We start from the raw sequence: 23,880 nt of genomic DNA, 5'->3' as shown, positions 1-23,880 counted from the left end.
CTAAGCCAATTTTGGTATATGAATAGCCCAATTTTGCCTCAATCTAGCCAAAATTTAAAAACTAAGACAATTTGGGTCCAAATTTCTTGAAAAATTGGTAAATTTATAGGTCCACTTTCAAATTCTCAGCGGCATACCCCTACCAAAATCAAACTTGAGTACCCCCCCCCCGGGTATTGGAGTTACAAGGTCCTGCCAGAACAGTGATGATGATCCACAAACTCACTGCAATTTCTAGTTGATTTTGTAATCAGTGCCGACTAACATGCCAGACCAACTTTTCGCATATATTCCAATGATTACAAAATCAACGCTGTCTTAAATTACGTCATCCAATGTGCTGTTCCAGTTAAAATCCATACACCCCTATAAAAGGCATGACCGTAATCTTCCACATAGGGAGTGTGAATTTCAAATGGGGTTACCTGAATGGGTGATTCCATTTGAAATTCACACTCTTTGTGTGGAAGATTAAGGTCAGCTCTTTCATAGGGGGTGTATGGATTTTAACTGGAATAGCCCAGTACAGTTTTAAGCTACCATCTCATATTGCTGTTTCAGTTTAAGTACATTTTTCTACAACAGGGTACATGTATAAACAAGAAATGTCTTTAAAAAAGACAACGCCACAAATGAAGATCATGTTTCAACATCTCACTTGATCATAATATCAATAATATTTTTTTAAATACCATACATTGCCTACATGCATGCAGGTAACACAATAATGAGCAGACTTTTTTGTACAAGTAAAAACATTTTACCCTGAGTATAACATTATTACTTAAAATCATGTAACTTTGTACTTCAATAATAATTTGATGTAATGACTACACTTGCCGTAATGTTCATCATACTCAAAATGACAGGTAGCTGCAGGTCAACTGTAAGTAAGAATTTGTAGTCACAGGTTCAAATCCCGTCTTGTTTGTTGCCAGCAGTTGCAATCTTAGTCATTTCTGCCGTAGTATAGGCACTTTGTTACGCTTGCTGTTTTCTACTGGTGAAATTATTATGGTCCTCAAAGACACATGCAGGAAATATAGGATACATTTATAGATTTGCTATCTGAACATAGCTAGGAAATCATAATAGTAAGGCAGTTCTGAGTGCATAAATACTGAATAAATAAATAGGCTCAGTGATATATGTTACATATTGTTCAGTCTTTGATGAGCAACAGGTTTATAGTACACTGAAAACAAAAGCTTGTTTTTCGTTGTGTTCTACTAATTTAAATTAGTAAAATAAACTGCTTGAGCGCATTCTACCAATTTTTACGATGTCTTACGATATATGTAACTAAGCGGACGTATGCAAGACTCGTAAATGAAGGAATAATAGTTGTTGAGTGGGTCCTACCAATTGGATTTGGAAGTTCTACGACAATGCAACATTTAGTACAGCATCGATAATTCGTAAACCCTGTCATCGCAGCATTGACGAACTCGTTGTACCATTTGGTTTTACAAAGCTCTGGTGGTTTTACGATGTTTTAAACATTCCGCTGTTTCGATCATGTGTTCTGCACTCGACCACGCTTGCAGACGACTGACCGAGTAGCGGTTGTGCAGCGAAAAACTTGAAGGTGAAAAACTATGCTAACAGGTAATATTTCAAGGTATTTCTTTCAAAATGAGTGCACTACATATTGTAAAGACTGTCATGGTGTACATCGCTTCTTTTCTGTATGAGCAGTATAAGCTGTGCCACATGTACATTGTGACGCAGTTATGACTTTTAGTCTCTACGATGCAATGTCACATGCATGCACAGCATTTCTGATCATACAGAAAAGAAGCTTACACCATCAATACAATATCTAGTGCTCATTTTGAGAGAAATAACTTGAAATATTACCTGTATGCATACTTTTCCACCTTCACAACCATCGTACATCACATTTGTACAACTGATTCGTTCCGCCAGTCAAACGAGTTCTAATCTTTGTTGAGCCTGTCCAACTAACCAATATTAGTTAGTTGAGCCTGTCCAACTAACCAATATTAGTAGGATGAGACATCGTTTTTACGATCCTATAGGTTAGTACGGCAGGTTGGAAATTCGTAAAACCCATGCCGTACTAATCATTTCGTTGGTAAAACGTTAGTTAAGCATGCCTAACCAATATATAGCATCGCTTGTCATGCCGTACAAATCATTGATTAGTAGAACGAGACATCGTTTTTACTAACTTTTACTTAGTAGAACTTACGACATTATGTTTTCAGTGTACATCTTTGCTTCATCATTCTGCCACAAGTCCACTACAGCATTGCATGATGGGAGCTTGGCCCATTGCATGATGAGAGCTTGGCCCATTGCATGATGGGAGCATTGGCCCATTGCATGATGAGAGCTTGGCCCATTGCATGATGAGAGCTTGGCCCATTGCATGACGAGTGCTTGGCCCATTGCATGATGGGAGCTTGGCCCATTGCATGATGGGAGATTGCAGTCTATAATAAGACCAAGATAATGTCTGTATTTCTTCATTTTCATCATCTCATAAGAGTTGTTTGCAGCATTGCATTGTGGGAGTTCATGCAGCCTTGCATGATGGGAGATTCCAGATTTGTTGAAGGCCTTTGATGAGTTGGAAGACCATAATCAGCTAACATCATACCTGGAGATGAAAACAGAAAGACATCATGAGCTATTATTGCCTCACTTCTGTTAAACAATGTACAGTTCAAATATTGACCTTATGCCATGGGGGATGAGTTTTTTTAACATGATGTGGTCGTTGAAGGTCATGTTAAGAAAAGTAAAAAAATAAAAATGCTTGAATTTAAGATTAAGAACTGTGACATGGTAGAATAATGAAAGAATATCACTTGGCTGCTTAAGAATCAAAACTCGACCGGCCGTTCCGTCCGGTTGCAATTGTTCTAAACAATGGGAACCGGCGGTCAACTGCATGGTTTACTTCGCAAGGGCAGCTTTAGCTGCCTGAGCGGTAAACAATGGTGAAGCATGATTGAATCCCATTCAACAAAGAAAACAAGCTAAAGATCATCTAATTCACATGATTATTTCATGAGGAATGTCAGTTAATCATTGCCACTCAACCCCACAAGAAGATCTGATTTCTCTGTTGATATAAATAAAACTATAGAATAAAATGGCAATGTTTAGCCGCTACCTCCCAACTGAATTGAATACATGCTTCTGTTAAATAGTGTTAGCATATAAGCTACTGGAAAAGTGTGGATTCATCATCGATAGGTATAGGAAGAGTTGTTAAAATAGAGGAAAACAAAATCAAGTCCATAAAATTTGGAATGCTTACTCTACTAACTTACTGCCGTTACAAACTGACTGGATCTCTTCTCCTCCTTCATCGTTTTCTCGTCATCGCTGGAATTCAGTGACCCATGGCTAATGGCTCTTCCTTCTCCTGACATCTTATCGCTATGACAACTACCCGTTGGTGACCCGTCATCAGCGGACTTGCTGGGCGGTTTAAATGTTTCTTCTTCCGTGATTTCTAAAATGTTTGAGTTGCCTGTGAAGCTGAGAGAACCTAATAATGCACGCTGGGTAAGGCTTTGCGTAGATGTTGGTCTAGGGGCACGAGGTGATGTTGAGTATGATGAGCGTAGTAATTGATCCGCTGTAATAGATGATACAGCTATAGAGTTGCGATCCTTTGCAGCTGAAAAGTGAAAAATGTGAAGACAATTATAACCAAATAATGATTTGAAAGATTATCAGCCTAATCTTCATACAATTTCTTACTACTGCTTCTACTTACACACATGCAGGTGTGCTCTTTCTAGGACCATCTCTTTCACACGCCTCTATTATCTTAAACACAAATCCATCTCTTTTACATACATTTTAGATTAATAAACACATAGATTAGAATGATCCATGTCTGTGCCCTGTAAGCGTACTTGAATTCTAACGGATGGCAACATCGCTCATCTGAGCATACACAGAACGCTTAACTTATCAGCGCTTACGCACAAACTCTGTTTTGTGTAAGCTCACACTTTTTTTTTTGAGTTCACACCCCTCATTTATCGTCGACCCCATGGGTCAAACATTCCTACCTTCTGTGGTATGTGTTACTCACACTCATCTCTTTTACAAATAAACCCATCTCTTCAACAGACTTACCTCTAGTCCCTACAATGTTGATAGCCCTAGAGTTAATCCTATCACGGCTTGGTTTAATGTCTATACATGGCTTGCTGCCAACACCCATAGAGCTCATCTCTGACTGTTTTGCTTCTGTAAGAAGAAAAATAAAATAATTATGATAACAAGATTGTTTTTCAGCCTGCAAAGAAATGGCATTGGGCTATCCCAGTTGAAATATATACATACACCCCAATAGAAGATATGATCTTCATCTTCCGCTCAGGGAGTGTGAACTTCAAATGGGGTTACCTGAATGGGTCATTCCATGTAATTCAGAGTAACTATTTGCCGATCCAATGGTCATCTCAAAACGAGGTTTTACCCGGAAAGTGTGTGTTGTGTGTGCGTATGCAAATTCATGCTTTAATTGCTGCGTACGCCTTATGGCGCGAGCATGAAAAACAAAATTGCACTATTTGCGCATGCGTTTACAGGGAGAACCATTTTGGTAGCAACATGGCGGATCTGTGCAAAGGGCAAATAGTATACCTCAACTTTTCTAGGTCTCAATAAAAAAATTAAAAAAACTTTTCTAGGTCTCTACAATAAGAATCTACGCTACTGTGAATTTCAAAAAAGATCCAAAATCCTTCAAAAACTTAACTTAAGTGTCGCCATAAACAAACAAGATAGTAATATAAATAAGAGTTTGTAACTTTTTAAAAGTATAAATATTCTAAACTTTACAAACATCTTACCTTTGCTCTTGTAAGCCTGTTGCCATAGTAACTTGCTAATATGTGTCGTCCACTCCTTCTTGACCTGAGTGTTCTTACAATGCAGCGTATATGCTTTGTCGTTAGTCTTCCTTCGTCTAAACCAGATCATGAATTTCAGACCGCTTTCACCGATGTTTTCTGTCATACCAATATCTGTCATCTGAAGAGGATGAAAATTGTATCCAAGTAGTTTGATTAGGGGGTGTGTAATAATTATGTGTATGGGGGGTTCTTAGTGGAAATGAAGGTATGGGGATGGGCAGCAGATTCAAGAAACATTTTCAGCCATTTAGTTTAGACTCTGGGTGCATTTTCTGCCATTTTGGTTTATTGATGGCCCTCTATTTCATGAAAATTTGTTTTTTGTCAAAATATTCTTGAAAAAGTGCAGATTTTTCATCGTTTTTTAGCCCCAACCGCACATTCCCAAGTTGAGACCCCCCATGGGTGTACCCCACCTGTTCTTCGGGCGGAACAATGATTGCCTGAATAACCCAAAAACTTACCAAAAGCTTACAAAATAAGACAATTTATTACTTATTATTACTTAATAATACTTATTTTGAAAATATCTGTTCCAATCAAAATCAATCCACCTTGATCAGCCAAAAAACCAATCCTAAAAATTTCGCATAATCTAGGCCAGTCGAGTACGTAGAACAGCTTTTTTTTTGTCACCTCGGATGTTAATATTCCCATACAATGACCTTTGACCTATCTTACCTTCAGACTAAATTTGTACTGGTACACATCATGACCTCTAGCCGTTCTCCTGGTCTTACTGAATAAGATCAGATCCTCAAATAGGAATACATGTCTTAGGCACTTGCGATGTCCTCTGTACACTAAGAACTCATCCTGAAAGAAGAGAAAATAACTTGATAAAGAACACATATATGCTATTGAACTTGCTTGCTGTTTCATCAATGATGAAGCTCTTCATGAGTCTCATTCACATGGATAATAAGATGCTTATATTTCAGTCAATGCTTTTGCCTCCAATCGATCATTCGCAACAAGCAAGTAAATTAAACATACCACAAAATAACACAAGGTTTAAACCACTGTTCATGCTTGCATGCATATGCATCCCATGTGATATACCATGACACAATCACCCCATACGCACAGAATCGCTGGTTGGGCCAGCAAAACCTCTATGGCTACCGGTTGGTGATTGTGTAATTTTTTTTTAGGCCTAATTGATTGCTGGTAGCGAAAAAATTGTACAGTGCACTTACCTGTCTAAGAAGGTCACCTTGCTCAAATAGATTCACCTATAAGAAAACAATTCAAATGAATTAGATTAATGCTCTGTGTGCTAGCCATAGCCTTCAACATTAAAAGTCTAAGTTTTGAGATATTTTCTCAAAATATCAAGAGTTATCTCAAGAACCACTGAACCAATATTGGGCTTGCTTGTATTCAGTTAAATGCATTTTTCATGATAATTCCAAATATGGTCATGAAAATGTACAATTCTGAAATTTTTTGGATTTTGAAAGAAAATTTGGAACTTGCAGTTTTAGAGCATAAAAGGTGCCCCATGAATGTGTGCCAAAATTGCTTGCCCCCCCCTCGTTGGGCTCACCAAAATTTCTTGCCCCCCCTTCCAATTTTACCCTCCCCCAGGGCTCATAATTATTGCACAAACCCCTAACATAAATTTGTCATGATTTTTCAACAAGACTGTCAAAGCAACCCACTCAGCAGATTACCACTAAATTTTTTGTCATACTGCCCTCTATAGCTGATAATTTATCAATGGTATTTCAACAAATTATTGGCGCAAAGGTGAGATGTATGCGACCAGCGTTCGAAATTTTGGTTGTCCGGTTGCCCGGGACAACTAAAAAAGTCGCCGGACAACCAAAAATATTGATTTGGTTGTCCGCCGGACAACCATAAATCTAGCCAAAAGTCACATTTGTAGGCCTACAGACAACCAAAAACTTAGACGGACAACCAGAAATTGTAATCTGGTTGTCCGTGGGACAACCATTTATTTTTCCTAAATTCGAACACTGTATGCGACACACACTAATCAGTTTTGTTTGTTGCAGCGACACCTTGATTTTTTTTTCATTGAGAGGAAATGGGAGCAGTGGCGTAGCCAGTGGGGGGAAGGGGCGGCTGCCCCCTGCACGCCATGGCCGTTGGTTGATGTAAGGCACGTCGGTAGACGGAAGGCGCTTAGGTGAGAAAAAATCGGGTTAACAATAGACTATTTTTGATCAGGATGACAGAAAAAAGGGAGAATTATAAAAAATGATGAAAAATTGTGAAAGAATCCTTTTTCTTTTTTTTTTTTTGCTCTTCACTTTTTCAAACCATGCAAAAAATGTTGGGTCAACAAATCGCAACTTCCGTCGGCAAAAAATATTTCCGTCTGTAAATTTACAAGTTGTGCCCCCACGGTTCCAAAATCCTGGCTACGCCACTGAATGGGAGGGTAAAGTGAAATTAGGGGAGGGAATGCTTACAAATTGGTATTTTTTTTGCTCAAATTAGTGAATTTTCTGTGCTTTTATTACTATGACACTTTAACCATTTGATAAATCCCATTATTCAAAAACACTCCTGTAATAGAAAATTGAACAAAAACCATTGTTTTTTGTTTCTATTAAACTTACATCACAGTCTCTGAGTGAATCCATGGCTAATAGATCATTACCGTGTCTCATCTGGAATTGCACCATTTCTTCTGAAGCCTGACAATACAAAGAAACTCATTGTAATTATGGATTGCTATACATCAATACATATCAAGTGTTATTCTGTATATTTCTTTATTCTAATTGATGTTTTTTCTTCTAAATTTAGATCACCTTAGGCACATATACGATCATTTCAGAAATTGCCATTTGCAGTTTTAGGGCATATGCATTTGGCATATCACAATCTCGCAATTATCTGCAATCATTGAAAACTCACGGCAGGCTTGGTTGTGCTGCAAGTCCAAACCCGAATCCAAGAAGCACCTTACCTTTAACAAAGCTAGTTCTGAGTCTGTAGCCCTGCATTCCCGGATCAAATCTCGTATAAGCAACGCATATTTGCCCAGTCTCTGCACAGGCTTCAGTAGATAACTCGCAACATCCATATTGTCACTAAGGTTCTTCTGTTTGCCCTGCCATGTACAAAATAAGAACAATGTTGCAATTAGAATAAAAACATCCAGGATTTGAACTCGGGACTCAAATAATTTGTTGGTAGGACAATGCAGGTTCAGGACCTGAGTTTGGGGACATAAAATGGGGGTTCTTGAAATAAAAACTTTGTTCAGTGCCCTTCTGGTGAAGATTTCACGGGGGAGGGGGGGGGGCAAGTGTTTGGATCTCTAATTTGAAGATCATTTTAGCATATTTGAGGAAAATTTAGCCTAATGGCTCTGGGAATTACAAATGTAGGTCTCCGGAACAGAAAAAAGAAATTGATAGGGGTCTCTAGAACAAAGAAGAGCTTAAAAAGGGGATCTTGAGGGCGGCACTTAGTACCCGTAGTGCTAGGTATTGACTTACCCTAAAGAAGCTTCCGTAGTCTGCAAGCAAAGAGTCTGATCTAGGTTTGTTTTTATTGTACAATGCATAGAGACCAAAGTCCTTCTTCTGTAAGACACAAAAACAATTGGTACAACGGTGTCAATCACAAACACACAATAATACACATTTCATTATAAACTAGATTCATTAAGTCCATTTCCTCAAGACAAAAGCATTCGTGTGTGATACATGCATGATTGAAGGCGGTGCATCTGTAGCATGCGTTCTGGCATGAAGTGACTGTGCCCTATACAGCCCTACAGATAAACCACCTTTGATCAGCAGCAATTTGCTATTCCATCATTTTTAGACATATTAGGCCTAACAACAACCAATCCTTAGTGTGACAATCCAATAGGGCTATTCCATTTAAAATTCACACTACCCTGGTGGAAGATTTTGGAAATATGTTCCACAGGGGGAGTATGAATTTCAAATAGAATGACCACATTAGGCAGCTCCAAAAACTCACCCTCCCTCTGTGGAAGATTTGGGCTGAATCTTTCTCAGCAGGTGTATGCAATTCAAATAGAGCTGCCTAATGTGTTCATTCCATTTGAAAGTCATAGTCCCCCTGTGGAAGATATTTCCAAAATCTTCCACAGGGGGAGTGTGGATTTTAATTGGAATAGCCCATAATGGTAACATTTCTCCTACTGAATATAAAAATTGCTGTTATTGTTTTCAATTCATTATTTTTGATAATTTTCTGGACCTTACTTTAATGTATTTCTGTTGTCAACTTTGCAATCTAGTTCGTCATCGATAATCCAATTGTGAACAAAGTTCATTGAAATGATTGCGTAAGGAATTAACCAAAAGGTTTGACACACATAATATCCTTGTATAACAAGATCATTATGTTTATTGTTCATAATCACAAATCAAAACAAGAGAGGGCACATTGACAAGAGAGTAACAGAGACTGGTTGACATGGACGAAGAGAAAACAAGAGTTGGAGACAGAGACAGAAAGACAGAGAGAAGAGAAGACAGAGAGAAGACCAAGGGAAGGGAAGGGAAGAAAGAGAGGAGAGAGAGAGGAGAGGAGAGGAGAGAGAGAGGAGAGGAGGGAGGGGAGGGAGGGAGGGAGAGGGAGAGGAGAGGAGAGGAGAGGAAAAAACAACATCTACATTATAATCAAATAACAATTTCTTGTAGCCACTCACATGCTTGAGGAAACTATGGCAAACTTGAAGTGGAGCCGATTGGCAACGCTTGAGTTCCTGCAGGAAATATCTGTCGTGGAATTCATGGATCTTCTCCAGATTGCCGAACACGGCACTACGTTGACCGCGCAAACCCTGCGGAATGTCTTCGCGATCCATCTCTGGATAGTAATTCTGTCACAAAAAATTAATATATATATTAATAAATATACAACAACAAAACAAAAATACAAACAAGTTTGAGCATAATTAATTTGAAAAACAAAATTACAGCAACTAAAAGGTACATCCTCTCAGGTACCGTAAAAAACTTAAATGTTTAATTTCACTCTCAGAAGAGTAATACGAATAATATTTTAATTGTTCAACTTTTGACTTTTGAAATCAACTAATAATAGATTGTAAAGTAGTAATCATTCAAAGAATTAAATTAAAGCAATAATGTGTGATTTGCTCAAATGATGCCCTCGATTGTTTTTGAATATCTACGTTTTGCATGATTGTAATACCCAATGGTGACTTAAATATATCCTGTAAAAGACAGGGGCTGAAGTGCAAATTTAAGAGTTTCTGATTAAAACCGGTGATCTCCAGTTTTATTTGCCAATGGCTAAGTGGTTTTCTTTCATTTTACCTCATCATTTCAGCTTAAAACGATCAGAAAATAACAGTTTTTATCATATAATAATAATATGTACAAATTATTGGCAAAGAATAACAAAATTTTATTGTGGGATAGGCAAGTTCATAACAATTAGTAATTTTTTTAGCGGGTTCGCTGTCGGACAAGTTTAGAACTGTCACACTTTCATTAGCTCTGACTGTTTCAGGACAAAGTACCTAAGAATGAGACATGTATGCTGCCCCTTGCCTACCAATGGCTCTGAAAAGAGCTGTTCACTGAAGACTACCCATTATATTTGCTAATTATAAATTAAAAGTTGACTGAAATCAGACATCTCACACAAAAATATCCACTCCATTTGGTGCTACTTAGATCAGATAAGATAAATTTGAGTACAAATATGAGATAATTTATCCATCCTCGTATGGCATTAGTCTCCTCTGCCAAATGTGACTCATGAGTAATAAAAATTCCCTTTAAAAGGGAAAGCCAGCCTCAATGTAGAAGAGGTCTTGTAATTAGTTTTGGTCAATGTGAAAAGCATTTTTTTTTTTTTTTTACATCTACATGACAGTCCACCAAACCATCAACGATGAGAACATGCACACTGAAACAGCAGAAAACATTAATTCCTAATCTCATGTCAACTCTTTTAATTCATTACATGTACTCCAAATTGTTCTGGTCTGTTTGTTTTGTTGTTGTTGTTGTTGTTGTTGTCGCTGGGTTTTTTTGTCTTTTCAGCTTTTTACCCACGATATCTCAATTTCCAATTTTGTAATACCAGAACTTACGAACTCAATATCTTCGCTTAGGAATGTCCGATTTCACTGCTTTCGATATACACTGCCGGTTTGAGTTAACTTACATGTACATTTTATTTTAAAATAACTTAATTAATTCGCAATGTATAGTTTAAGCCTACTATATTATAATAGATAGTGGCCAGCACATTTATAAAGGACTGGTTACTCACTACAATCTTCACTCTTAAACTGTGTTTTTCTGAATGTGCTGATCATGTTGATTGCTAGTCGGAAACTCCTGCGAAGCTATGGACATGGCATCTTACATACTCCATTCTATAACAGTCTGCCTAGTGCCTTGTGTGTTTTCTCTTCAATCATTTTGTTGAATGTAATTTTATGAATCAAATAGTTATGTGTCATTTTATTTATAATAAAGAAGTTATTAAATTAATAAAGTAAGACAATTTATTTATCTATAAGTGCATGTCAAATGGGGTACATTGTTCAATACTATATGCATAAATTATGCCCATATTATAGCTAGGCCCTAAAAACTTTATTTTGCATCGGATTTTTCCGTTGAAAAGACAAAACTGATGTTTATGATAGCAACCATTTCATCAATAACATTTTGAGTCATTTTTATCCATAAAACGACACAGGATATGATAGATAACTACTTTCACATCAATATGGTCCATATGATCACAGATTGTTGAGAATCTGTGATATGATCCGGGGACAGGATGAAGATTTTGTTCTATAGATCTGTTATCAACATGATATCACGCTGTTCAGTGGTCAAGGAGTAAGGACCCCGGTCAAGGACACTGATATGACATCATAGGTGATGTCAGATTTTCTTCTGCTGACCATATGATGCTATATATATTAACTATTATTGTTACATTTAGGCCTTTAAACTTTTAAAGTCATAATTAATTAGTTCTAACATAACTTTGGTAATACTCACTGTTTTCGCTTTGTTGAAACGGCAAAACATACTTACTTTTCCTAACAAATCGAATTAAAATATTTAAAAAAAATTTAACCACAAAAAGTAAAAAAAAAATCATTCCAATACCACTAAAATATAATCTCTTGAGTAAACTGACCCCAAACCTGAAACAGGTACCAGCCCCGAATGGGCTGGCGAAAACACCTTTCGTGAGTGAAATTCAAATCATACTTACATCTATGATGTATTTGAGAGCCAGCACATAATCTTGCTCTGTCTGTATCATCTCATCCATAAGTAGAATCATCTTCCTGTATCCGGGATGATTCTTGGCTTCCGGGTGGACCGGTATATTGATGGGTTGGCCCGGTTCAAGACAAATGGAACGACGGATGTGACGGTTTGCATCAAGTGGCGACCAATGGGACTCCTTTAAAGTAAATATGTAAATAAACAAATAAAGTAAACAAACAAATGCAAATTTTAAAGTTTATTTGTAACAAGATTGTCCCTTTCTGAAACTTTGTCAGATTCTGTCAATTTCATGATCTTGCTGTCAGTGGCAAAAAAATTAACAAAAACTGATTTGCCTTTCAAAGGGACAATTTTGTTGTTGTTGTAAGGGGCGGCTTCAAAATTTGACGCTGGTTGATAGTTGTTGAACTGTGTTCCAGTGTTTAGAACAATAGAAACAGGCTCCAAATGGACAGAACCAGGCGGAATCGGCGGTTTAGTTTTGAAGCTGTCCCTTAGAAATGTGGAAATCTAATGGATTCTTCCCTATTAAAGAAAAATATTGCAATTGATGAATAGCAACCAAATTTAGAATGTTGCTGTTGTTTAATGAATATTTAATTAAAACTATTTAAGTGTATACTGTCTTCCACCAACTCGACTTAATTGCTCAATATTTTATTAAAATGATATTAGCCAGTCGAGTCATCTATACTGTAAACAGTTGCAGGGCTGAAAGAAAAATTATTTTCCAGGAAGATAGGCAAAACTTCATTGTAAACTAATATTTCCAACTATTTCTTATGTTAGGCCAAAAAAAAAAGTTTGTCTCAAAGCTTGCGCGCGCATTTGTAAAATCGTGTGATTTGAAAACAAAGAAATGCAGAATTTTTTTTTATTTCAAAAAGGTTTTTTTAAAAAGTTTTTCCGGAAAAATTTGGTAAAAATCAGAATTTTTTCCTCAAAATACCTCAAAAAAGAAAAAAATAAAAAAAAAATTGCATTTCGCATTTGTTTTCAAACCACTTATGAGAATTGAGACAAACTTTTTATTTTATTTGTTGCCTTATTTCTTACACAGGGAAACAAAATTTATATTTATATTTTCAAGACCTGGACAGTTACATCATTCATGTTATATCTTATGTTCCAAAAGTCACCACATGAACTATGTTATCAAAGGCCTACATTAATTATCAGTGATCATTAGACATTAAGTCAATTGATATGAACATTAAAGATAATTCTAATGACAATCTGTCATGTCTTTTGGTATGCTATCCCTAATCAATGGTCAGATGATGTTCATTACTTATCCTTATTTGCCAGCGAAGTGGTTACGTAACTCCCTGGTAACTGGATCATGCATCTTTTGATATTGGTAGTACATGCCATAGACTTTGTGTGGCGATCATTTTGATCGTGGTGCAGAACTCAAAAGCGTGATCCAGTTCACATAGTGATAATCGGATTACACGTAACACTTCACTGGCAAATTTCGCTCATATCATTCACTTCACATGTTAGAAAGCATTCCTATACACGTGGATGTACCACAGTTTTGGGTACCTTTTCAGCGATTTTGGTATATCAATGGGTAGGTTTTCAGTGGAGACTAATTGGGCGCATTTCGGTAGAAGCGCCTTAAAAGCTCCCAATTAGAGCAACTTTAGGTGCTTTTTGTGAAAATTTGTTATACTGATGGGTTGCAAAAACAGCAAAAAGAAGGTATAGAGAAAGTTAGCATCTGAAAGTCTGCGCTGCACATCCCCGCACAAAATTTTTCAGTAGACCTCCCTCCCCCTCCCCCCGGATATAGACTATCTGAATGAACATTAATCAACAGGAATAGGCAATTATACATTGTAACCTTCTCGACACCCGGTGGATTAGAACATGTGTTGCTATTCATCACATGGAATCACAGGTTTTGAGGAATCCGAGATTAACGATACATGGCTCATGTATACTGTTATAGAAACAGGATAGTCCTCCCAAAATACTTGGATGACTTCATAATGGCTTTAGTGTTCACTGAACAAGTGTCAGCCTAATTTTTTAATATTTTGTAAACATAATTTCAACAGTTTTTTGTCAACAGTTTACAACCGGCTGTAAAGGTTCGCCTAATTGCAGTGGCGTAGCCAGGATTTTGGAATCGAGGGGGCACAACTTGTAAATGTACAGACGGAAATATTTTTGCCGACGGAAGTTGTGATTTGTTGACCCACATTTTTTTGCATGGTTCGAAAAAGTGAAGAGCAAAAAAAGAAAGAATTATAGGCGGTACCAACATAAAAACACAAATTTTGTATGTAAAATTCAATTTAGTTCACAATTTTTCATTAATTTTCTCCCCTTTTTTCTGCACCCTGGGTAAAAAACAGTCTATTGTTAACACAATAGCACCGCCCCTGCCCCCCCCCATGGCTACGCCACTGCCTAATTGCACACATGAGCTTCTTTGCCCAATAGGGTAAATTTTAAGTACAAATAGGGAGTTCCCTCCTCTGAAAATCCCAACAAGAATTAAGGGTCCGTGCCCTTAAGCGTCCGCTCCGTACCATGGGGTTTTTACAAGAGGGCGCTTTTAGTTTGTACCATTTGGCGAATCTTTACGGTATATACAGAGGAATGGACAGAGTTATCGTGAACAGGAAGGAATTAAACCCAGACCCTCTGGTTTATGAGACTTGTGCTTTAAAGTGGCAATAAGTTTTGCTCAACCAAAGCACCTAAACTTCCTAAAATCAACATCCAGATTTGCTTTATTTTTTTGCACTAGGATAAAGTGTGCTTACAAAACTGCTTTAGCATAATTGGGCTATTCTCTATAGAAAGACATGACCTTAATCTTCCACATAGGGGGTGTAAATTTTAAATGGGGTTACCTGAATTGGACATTCAGATTTGCATTATTTTTGAACAAGGATAAAATGTGCCTATAAAACTGTATTGGGCAAAATCGGGCTGTTCCAGCTGAAATCCACACACCCCCATGGAAGACATGACCTTAATCTTCCACACAGTACCCTTTCCAGGATCTGTGGTACACAGGGACCCACAGGGAGTGTGAATTTCAGATTTGGGTTACCTGAATGTGTGACTCCATTTGAATTTCACACCCCCTGTGTGGGAGATTAATGTCATGTCTTCCATAGGGGGTGTGTGGATGATTTCAACTGGAACAGCCTTATGTGATATAAGCCATTATTTTGATACATGTCCACATTTTAATTGACAGTTCTTTATTATTATAAATTTGCCCTTAATTAAATATGAAGTTATTATCTTGCCATTTTGATTAGAAAAACAAATTGAAATTTCTCCATTTTTTGGCACCTCTTCCAAAATTGTAACATGTCCTGCAAACATAAACTCTAAATGACCTCAAAATGTGCCCAGATTGTGGGATTAAAATCTGTTAAATGAATCAAAAACAATAGCTAAGTATTACACCAGGAGTTATTTCCCTGGGATTCTGTATCAATTTATAACAATTACATTTCCAAACAATGTGGATACTTTTTGGCATGCTATCTGATTGTCCACAAGAGGACAAGATAATGATGGTCAAGATAAAGTGACCGATAAGGCCCAGAGTAGTTGTACTTTTGGCCCTTAGATTTTAAATAGTCAGTTGAGTGACCAGTAAAGTGTCAACTCCTGTTAATTTTTTAAACACCTGCTTAGGGACACACCATTAGATTTAGGCTGAAAGTTTGTTGAAAATGACAAAAAAAACTTTGCCAACTGCATGAGCAAAAACAAACAGCTTTGTCCACTATCGCTAACAAAACTTGCTTCACCTAACTGTGTATAAATTATTAGAGGCGTAGTCAGGACTTTTTCAGTGAGGGCCAATATGGAGGTGGTTGGGGGGGATCAGATAAAAAATGGAAAAATAAGCTAAAAAGTACAATGAGGCAGCAAAAACCTTAAATATCAGGGCGGTCAGCATCCGGGAGGCAGCTCCTCTTGGCTAAACCACCGATACATACTAGTGTAAAAGAATATTGCCAAAGACGGCAAAGAAAAACAAATTGCCCCAACCTCTCCTGGAAGTCAAGTTTCCATCTGAACCATAGAGGTACAATTTGATTAGGGGCTTTCTTTTTGCAAGCTTTAAACAAGTAAGGGTATGCAAGATTCCTTGATTTGCGTTTATCCTATGCGTAAATCTGCACAAATTAGCCTAGCACAGAGATCTTCCATTGAAGAATTAAACAGCTTTATTCCATTATGTTGCTTAATTCCTCAATGGAGACTTCACACTAACTCATGAATATCTTACACTAATGATACCCCCCTACCCGGTCCTCGCACTCCGTGCATCCGCGGGTATTCATGCTTGTCGAAAATTTTGCGAAATAAGGGGTGTTTGTAGATGAAGAAACGCGATTCATGAAACATACAAAAAAGGGGTGTTTTTCAAACAACGTGTTCGCGAAATAAAAAAAAGGGGAGATATTCATCGAGCAGCCTACGCGTTTCTGCAAGAAAAGGGTATATTAGAAATATCGTTCGCGTTTTAGCGCAAATAGGGGGATTGTCGAAGGGCAAATAATTCGCGAAATCGCTAAAAAGGGTCTTTTTCCCTAAAAACTTCGCGAAATGAGGTGCAAAAGGGGTGTTTTTAAAGTTCACCGACAAGCATGAATACCCGCGGATGCACGGAGTGCGGGGACCGGGACCCCCTAACAGGGCTATTCCAGTTGAAATCCACACTACTCCTGTGGAAGATTTTGGAACTATCTTCCACTGGGGGAGTATGTTTTTCAAATGTAATTGGTCAGGGTTAATCATTTTGAACCCCATATTCCCCCTGTATTATGACTTTACCTATATCTTCTACAAATGGAGTGAGTATCTCAAATGGAAGTTACCCAACTGTCTATTCTATTTGAAACTCATACTCCCTCTGCGGAAGACTTTAGCTAAATCTTCCACAGGGGTAGTGTGGATTTTAAATGGAATAGCCATTTGTACCCACCTGTCCATCTCCTTCCTCATCCGACACTCTGAACTCATCGTCACCAGGTGTAGGAGGAACGTCTTGCCTTGAAGCAAGATGCGTTGTATTAGGTCTGGATTTCCTCGACACATTCTCTCTCCTTCGAACCGCAGAATAAGTTTTCTTAAGGTCCTTTTCTACCGTACTTTGTTCGTTTTCTTCGTAACCTTCATCGAGACGTTCCAAACTCATTGTCCTTCTCTCCGTATTAATAAGTTCACTGATTGGTCGGATTGTCGCAACCGGTTTACGTTTCACAGTTTCATTTGTACCGTCTGGAGACGTCGGCGTTTTGTCGCCAACCGAGATACCGGAATCTACAGATCCGTTACTATACAACGAGTCCCTATGTTGTTTAGGGTCATTACCAGTATGCACTCTTCTAAAGAGTTCTGATTTTGCGGCAGTTTGTTCCATTTCATGTACACTAGTCCGAGTCGGTCTCCTCCTCTCTTCGGACCGACTCTGCGTATCTGGTCGCCGACTAACCAACATGGCTCTTAATTGGTCCATTTTCTTTTGGAGAAGGCTTTATGTTTCCTGACAACGCTTTTGTGCAAAGTCTGATTGTTGTCTGCATTTGTCTTGATTTAATTTTGTCGCAAGATTTTGCATTTTGGTGAAATGTTCATCTGTAACAGCGGGATTTTCACGCATGTATTTTTCCAGAGTACAGAGTTGTAAACGACAACGTTCCCTTGATGTATTTTCTTCTGGTCCGAGGACGGCTACAAACTTCATGCCAGCCAACGCCCACTCATATGCCTGAAATGAGAAGAACAAATATTATTAAGAACATGTTATTAAATAATAAGTAATGCAACAAAGTTTGAATTATAAGGCTAATGCAGCCGTCATTATTGTCATTTTAACATGTTTGCAACTTTTGTGGCATAAAATGAGACAATAAGCTACCTGTGCAAATGCAATTAAACAATCGTTTTATAACTAATTAATAGTTTCAATTGATTAAAATCAAAGGCAGGGGGAAAATCCCCCCCACCAGTCAGACCTCATGCCCCCCAGTGAGAACTCTTCCCCAGTAAAAACCCAAAATCGCACAATATTGTTGCTGCAATTTGTGCAAAATGTACCTCCACTGAAATTCACTTTGCCTGCCCCATCAAAAAAAATTCCTGGCACTGCCACTGGTTATTATGCTTCTAATTCTGTAGACTCCACTGTGTCCCGGTACTATAGGCTAAAAGAGCGAGGGTTTATTCTCAGCCCTGCCTGGTTTTGTTCTTAGTAGTTTTTGAAAAAGCAGGCATATGTCAGAGAATCCAAAAAAGTGTAACAAGTCATTAAAAATACTGTGATTTCGTAAATCGCACACAGGCCTTGTGCAATAAGCTATATATACTTATCAAAAGATGACCATGGGTAATTATACCAATTATCTTCAAATCTCCAAATTATCTCCAAATTTTTGAAACTTTTCAAGGTGATATAATTCCCAACACAGGTTTTCACACATACTATAATATAAAAGTGTTATTCATTCTGTAAGCAAATTGTGAATTTGATTCTCTACCACTGGTACTGTAGTATATGGTCTCTTATTATTATTTTTTTGATGTTTTGAAAATGGTTTTCAAACTTCCTCTAAGTTGGGACTCATGAATAAACCATACTTTTAAAATGCTGACGACATGTTCCAAGTTTTCTTCAAAAATTCAAAATTTAAGAATTGCACATTTGTTGTTGTTGATGTGTGTGCCAAAGTTTTTACACTGGCCTTTCACTTTACCAACTTGAACTTGACTGCAGACGACAAATTCCTGATTTTTTTGAAAAATAAAAAAATGTCATAATTGTTCATTTTAATGATGGCCCTGAAAACAAGGTTAATTTTGTATACACAATTGGCGCCACACTCTTGGTATAAGAAAGAAATATGACAATTAATTATCCACTATTACATTTCTCTGCACAATTTTCATATCTTTTTACAGATTTAGATTACTGAAAGAAACAAAGAAATCAAAGAAATCTACGTCTGACGCAGCGCCATCTTACACATACGATTTATTGCCAAACGATGGTGCTAATGAGCACGTAGGACACTGATAATTAAGTGAATTAAATGAATCTTGTATAGACTCATTGACTTTAATTATTTCGCATGCTGGCTATAGACTTCAACATTAAAATTCCAAATTCCAAGATATTTTCGCAAAATATCAAGGGTTATCTCAAGAACCACTGAACCAATACTGGGCTTGTTTGTACTCATTATAAAAATATTATAATGCATCTTTCATGCTGATTCCAAATATGGTCATGAAAATGTATAATTCTGAAATTTTCGGAATTTTTAAAGAAAATTTGGAACTTTTCGTCTGCAGTCGACACTGGTGTGGAGAGAGTTAAATATTTGGTGGTGCCATGTATATGTGACAGACAGCATTCCCTTCCAAATTACAAGTTTTACATTATCACTGGCACTTGGCCCATCTCCAACATGCAAAATTGTCCATGTTTAGACTACAACTGCAATATTTTCCAACTGATATCGCCATTATATTAAACTAAGATTACCGAACATTTTGACAAAACAAAAGCTTAGACTAAAATTACCATAATTTTAGACTTTTAAGTCTAAAATTATATTTTAAGTCTAAAATTAAGAGTTAAAAATCTTCTTTGAAACTACCAATTGTCTCATCGCTAACTGCTCCCACCCCCTTGTGAAATACAACCATTTTGACTAAAATTGTCAATTACTAGACAAAAACAATTTTGACTGAAATTGACCTTTTTTCAACTAAAATTACTGGTTTTGACTAAAACCCCTGGATAAAACCATGACTACCAAATATTTAAAACTAAAATTACCATATTTTTGTCTTACATGCCTATTTCTTTGAACTACCACTTACCTATCTCCATCTGTCCAATGCAAAATTGTCCAATGATTAAAATTAATTGTCTAATTGTTAATTTTTAGATGAGAACTGCAACATTCACAACTGACATTGTCAAACAGATTTTAATTAAGCACTATCTCACACAGATAAGATCATATTGCCAAATGTTTTGATAAATGTGCTAACGAGCACGTAGGACACATCTGATAATTAGGTTAATTAAAGGATAACTTATATAGACTCATTGACTTTATTAATTAATGCTTTGCATACACAATAGGCACCCAATGGGAGTTTTGATGTGATGTGCTGAACAAGTTTTGAGATATTTTCTCAAAATATCAAGAGCTTATAGTATCTCAAGAACAGCTGAACCCATTCTGGGCTTGTACTTATTTTCATGCATTTTTTATGCTGATTCCAAATTATGGTCATGAAAATGCACAATGTTGTACAATTTAAAGAAAATTTGGAAGTATGCAAATGGGATAGACTGCATTCCTTCCCAAATCACAGGATTTACACTTCCACTGGCACTTAGCCCATCACAAACTGCCCATGCAAAATCACCCATTTTTACTAAAATGGTAAATTTTTGAGACAAACATATTCTGAACTAAAAATCCCGAAAGTTTTAACTAGCTAAACTTGCCAATACCTGCATGCCATACTTTCGGATTTAGGGTCTATCCATTGGGCTATATCGGTTGAAATCCATATCACTATGGATTATGGAAATCTTCAAAGGGAGTGTGAATTTCAAATGGATGCAGCCATTGGTTAGGGGGGACAAATTTCAACTGGAATAGGCCCTAGGCCATTTCTTTGAAGGAAGAAACAAAATCATGAAAAAAAAACCCCAAAATATTCAATAGAAAAACTGAACACGCTTAATGCATCAATAGCCATACCTACCTGGTGCATGCCATATTACATGAAACAAGGCATTCAAGATGGGCATATTATCCAAACTATCATATCCTTTCATCGTAAATTCCATGACCAGTAACTCTCAACAAAATTCAAAACTCCATTTTTGACCAGTTTCAAAGTAAACTTTGAGGTAGCAAAACAACTTCTCAAAAAAGTTGTTTAATAAAACAGCAATGAGGTATCAATCCGGAATACAACATCAGATCATAGTAAAGAAGATTTTTCCCTTTCCTCCAATTTAAAACAGTTCCTCTTGCGCAGATGAGCATACGAATAACTCTTAGTCTAGTGGTTTAATATCTGCTTTGCAATGACCAATATACTGTTCTCTGAATATCGAAGAAACTCTACAGAAGTTCACATTGCAAATCCACCAATTTCCTCATCCTGATGAGATGCAGTTTCCCAAGTTGCTGATGTATTAGCATAATTAATATCAACTGATGGAGATTAACAAGTTATATATAATCCCAGAGTACTAGCAGTAGGAGAAAATTGTATTTTCACATTGGAGATCCATTCTTGCTCATACCATCCATTTTGTTATGCTGTTATGCACACCCTGTACAACTTGTAGCAAATCCTCTGGGCAACGATCCTTCTTGCTTGCATTGAAGTGGAATTACAAACCTAAGAGGAAAACAGCGAGCCTCTCTCTCTCTTTCACTTTAAGGATTGCCTCTTGTTCTTCCAAGGTAACTGACGTCACCAAACAAATAACTCCTCTTTTAGTTTGCAATAGTCACACTGTATAATCCGTGATTAAAAAAAAAGACCTGTATTGTTTGCCTATACTTTGCACAGTACCAATATGCAATCATACCTATAGGTCAAACTCCTGTCCGAGTGTTTGAATTGCGGATTTATTGTTTATTAACAAAAATCTATGTGGGGATATACATGTCTATCAAAAAAGAATTTAAGCTTTACAGGCCGGGTTACCTTCACTTTAATATATTTCGCATGAAGTATTATCCCACACATCACTGATATAGGTACTAGGCATGTTTGTACTAATCAACAGACCCTTACATTTGGATGCACTTTTCGAGCCAAATAATGGTCTGCATAAAAAAGATTAGGGTCATATTTATCCAATTTTGAAAATATTTTTTCTCTTTTTTATTATGGTTGAAATCCATAAGCAATTGGTTAAGTACTTCATAGCGACTTTTCATGTTTTTATGCCTATTCATGTTACAATGATAAAAATAGATTTTAGCATATCAACATTAAGTTTTGATTGCCAAGTCACTTTGGTTGCAGAGTGCATAGAAATGAAAACAACTTGTAGTTGCTGAGTTTAACAAATGTGAACTGAACAACAATTGTTTGCAAATAAAAAAAAAAAAAAAAAAAAAACCAGGTTGTTTAAAATTCTTAAATAACCTGTTTAAATATTTGTAGCAACCGGTTAAATTGTTCAGTGCACCCATTAAACGAGGTTGTTTAAACTTGTCAACAACATTTTTAACAGTGTATGAGTTAATCATTACTTGATTTTTAGTATTGTGTAAAACAGAGAATGATTTCTTGTTCTATATTTGAAGGTTGAATTTTCAATTTGTAGTACAGGTTTTCAAAGACAGTATATACAACTTGATGTAAAATTATTAGTTTATTTACAAAATATACATGTTTTTGTTTTGTTTTTAATTAAAAATTAAATGAGTTAAGTGTAAACCAACATTTGATAGAGTCTACACGTAACATCAATTTAAAAATTATTGATATTCTGAAAACTTTTCTTAAAACAGTAGGACACAAGTACGACTAGGAGTATACTATATATATGTAAGCTTAGAACTGGCTTGCTCCTCTGACCGTGATGCCCCAATTGCGAAGCGAAGCGGTGTCGAGCGCGAGGTCCACGATGAGCGGTGGTTTAGGAGTTGGATTGTCATCATGGTACAATACTTTGAGCACGTAACCAGTGCTATGTAAGCTTAAAGTCAAAATAGTAACCAATTCTACCTAAATACAGGTCTATCTGGTGAATTTAAACCATAACGTTGGATATACTCCATTAAACTTGAGTCACCTCAAACTTGGACTTGAAAAAAAGGCAAACTGTAGCAAAACAAATAATAAATTCATTCAAAGAGCCCTTTAATCAGGATTAAAAAGGGTCACAGGTATTGTCCTAGAATTTTTCCTTTCTCTGTTTATTTTCAAAATCCCCTCCTCCTTGAAACCCAGATTATTTTGTGCTTTAGGATATTTGCGGAAGCCTAGAAAGGCAAAAATCAAGTCTTAAAGAATTCAATCTGATTGATTCATAACTTTGATATTCTCAGTTTTGCCCACTTTATTGACCGCCAATACCTTACATCTCCCGCCAGCCAGCGACTTTGTTCAAAGTTTATATTTAGAATCGGAACTGAACTTTGGCACTCACAGTATGCACACAGTGCTGTGGTCAATACACATAAAGACCGCTCACTTCCGATATAACATTAGATCAAAACCACAAAATATATCCATCTGATTCCAGTGTTGCTGTGTTTTTAATTGATATATTTATTCAATACTGATGAAATACACCATCATTGGGGTATCCCAGATGAAATCCATACACCTCCTATTGAAGATATGACTTTAATCCTCCAACACATTCACAGGGGGTGTAGAATTCAAATGGAGTCACTCATTCAGGTAATCACATTTGAAATTCACACTCCCTGTGTTGAAGATTCATAAAGTCAAAAATTGCGGTGGAATTTTAACCATATTGTCTTAAGTTTTTACAAATTTGCCCTCAAATTTTGGCAAAATTTGGACCCATCGATATCCCAAAAGTCAAAAATTTTGGCAGAATTGTACCCAAATTGTCTTAGTTTTTACAAATTTTCCCCAAAATTTTGAAGCAAAATTAGGCTATTATCTGAAAAAATTGAGACAATTTTGAAAAAAGGGCT

The 23,880-nt window shown here is 36.8% G+C and overlaps 1 protein-coding gene across 1 annotated transcript in view; it reads right to left on the bottom strand.

Annotated features, from left to right (window-relative positions):
- Positions 1 to 2,238: 2,238 nt before the first annotated feature.
- LOC140146242 (puratrophin-1-like) overlaps positions 2,239 to 23,880 on the bottom strand; it is a 194,688-nt gene continuing 173,046 nt past the window's right edge. The window contains 12 exon segments of the mRNA XM_072168025.1: positions 2,239 to 2,626; positions 3,306 to 3,658; positions 4,126 to 4,239; positions 4,848 to 5,028; positions 5,592 to 5,726; positions 6,110 to 6,145; positions 7,502 to 7,579; positions 7,855 to 7,998; positions 8,390 to 8,476; positions 9,580 to 9,753; positions 12,147 to 12,341; positions 17,139 to 17,924. Coding sequence (XP_072024126.1) covers positions 2,621 to 2,626; positions 3,306 to 3,658; positions 4,126 to 4,239; positions 4,848 to 5,028; positions 5,592 to 5,726; positions 6,110 to 6,145; positions 7,502 to 7,579; positions 7,855 to 7,998; positions 8,390 to 8,476; positions 9,580 to 9,753; positions 12,147 to 12,341; positions 17,139 to 17,924 — 2,289 coding nt within the window. The 3' untranslated portion in view covers positions 2,239 to 2,620.

The sequence above is a fragment of the Amphiura filiformis genome, chromosome 2, assembly GCF_039555335.1.
Source record: "Amphiura filiformis chromosome 2, Afil_fr2py, whole genome shotgun sequence".
Lineage (NCBI taxonomy): Eukaryota > Metazoa > Echinodermata > Ophiuroidea > Amphilepidida > Amphiuridae > Amphiura > Amphiura filiformis.
The sequence above is the reverse complement of the archived record's forward strand: the minus strand, read 5'-3'. Positions and strand labels throughout refer to the sequence as shown.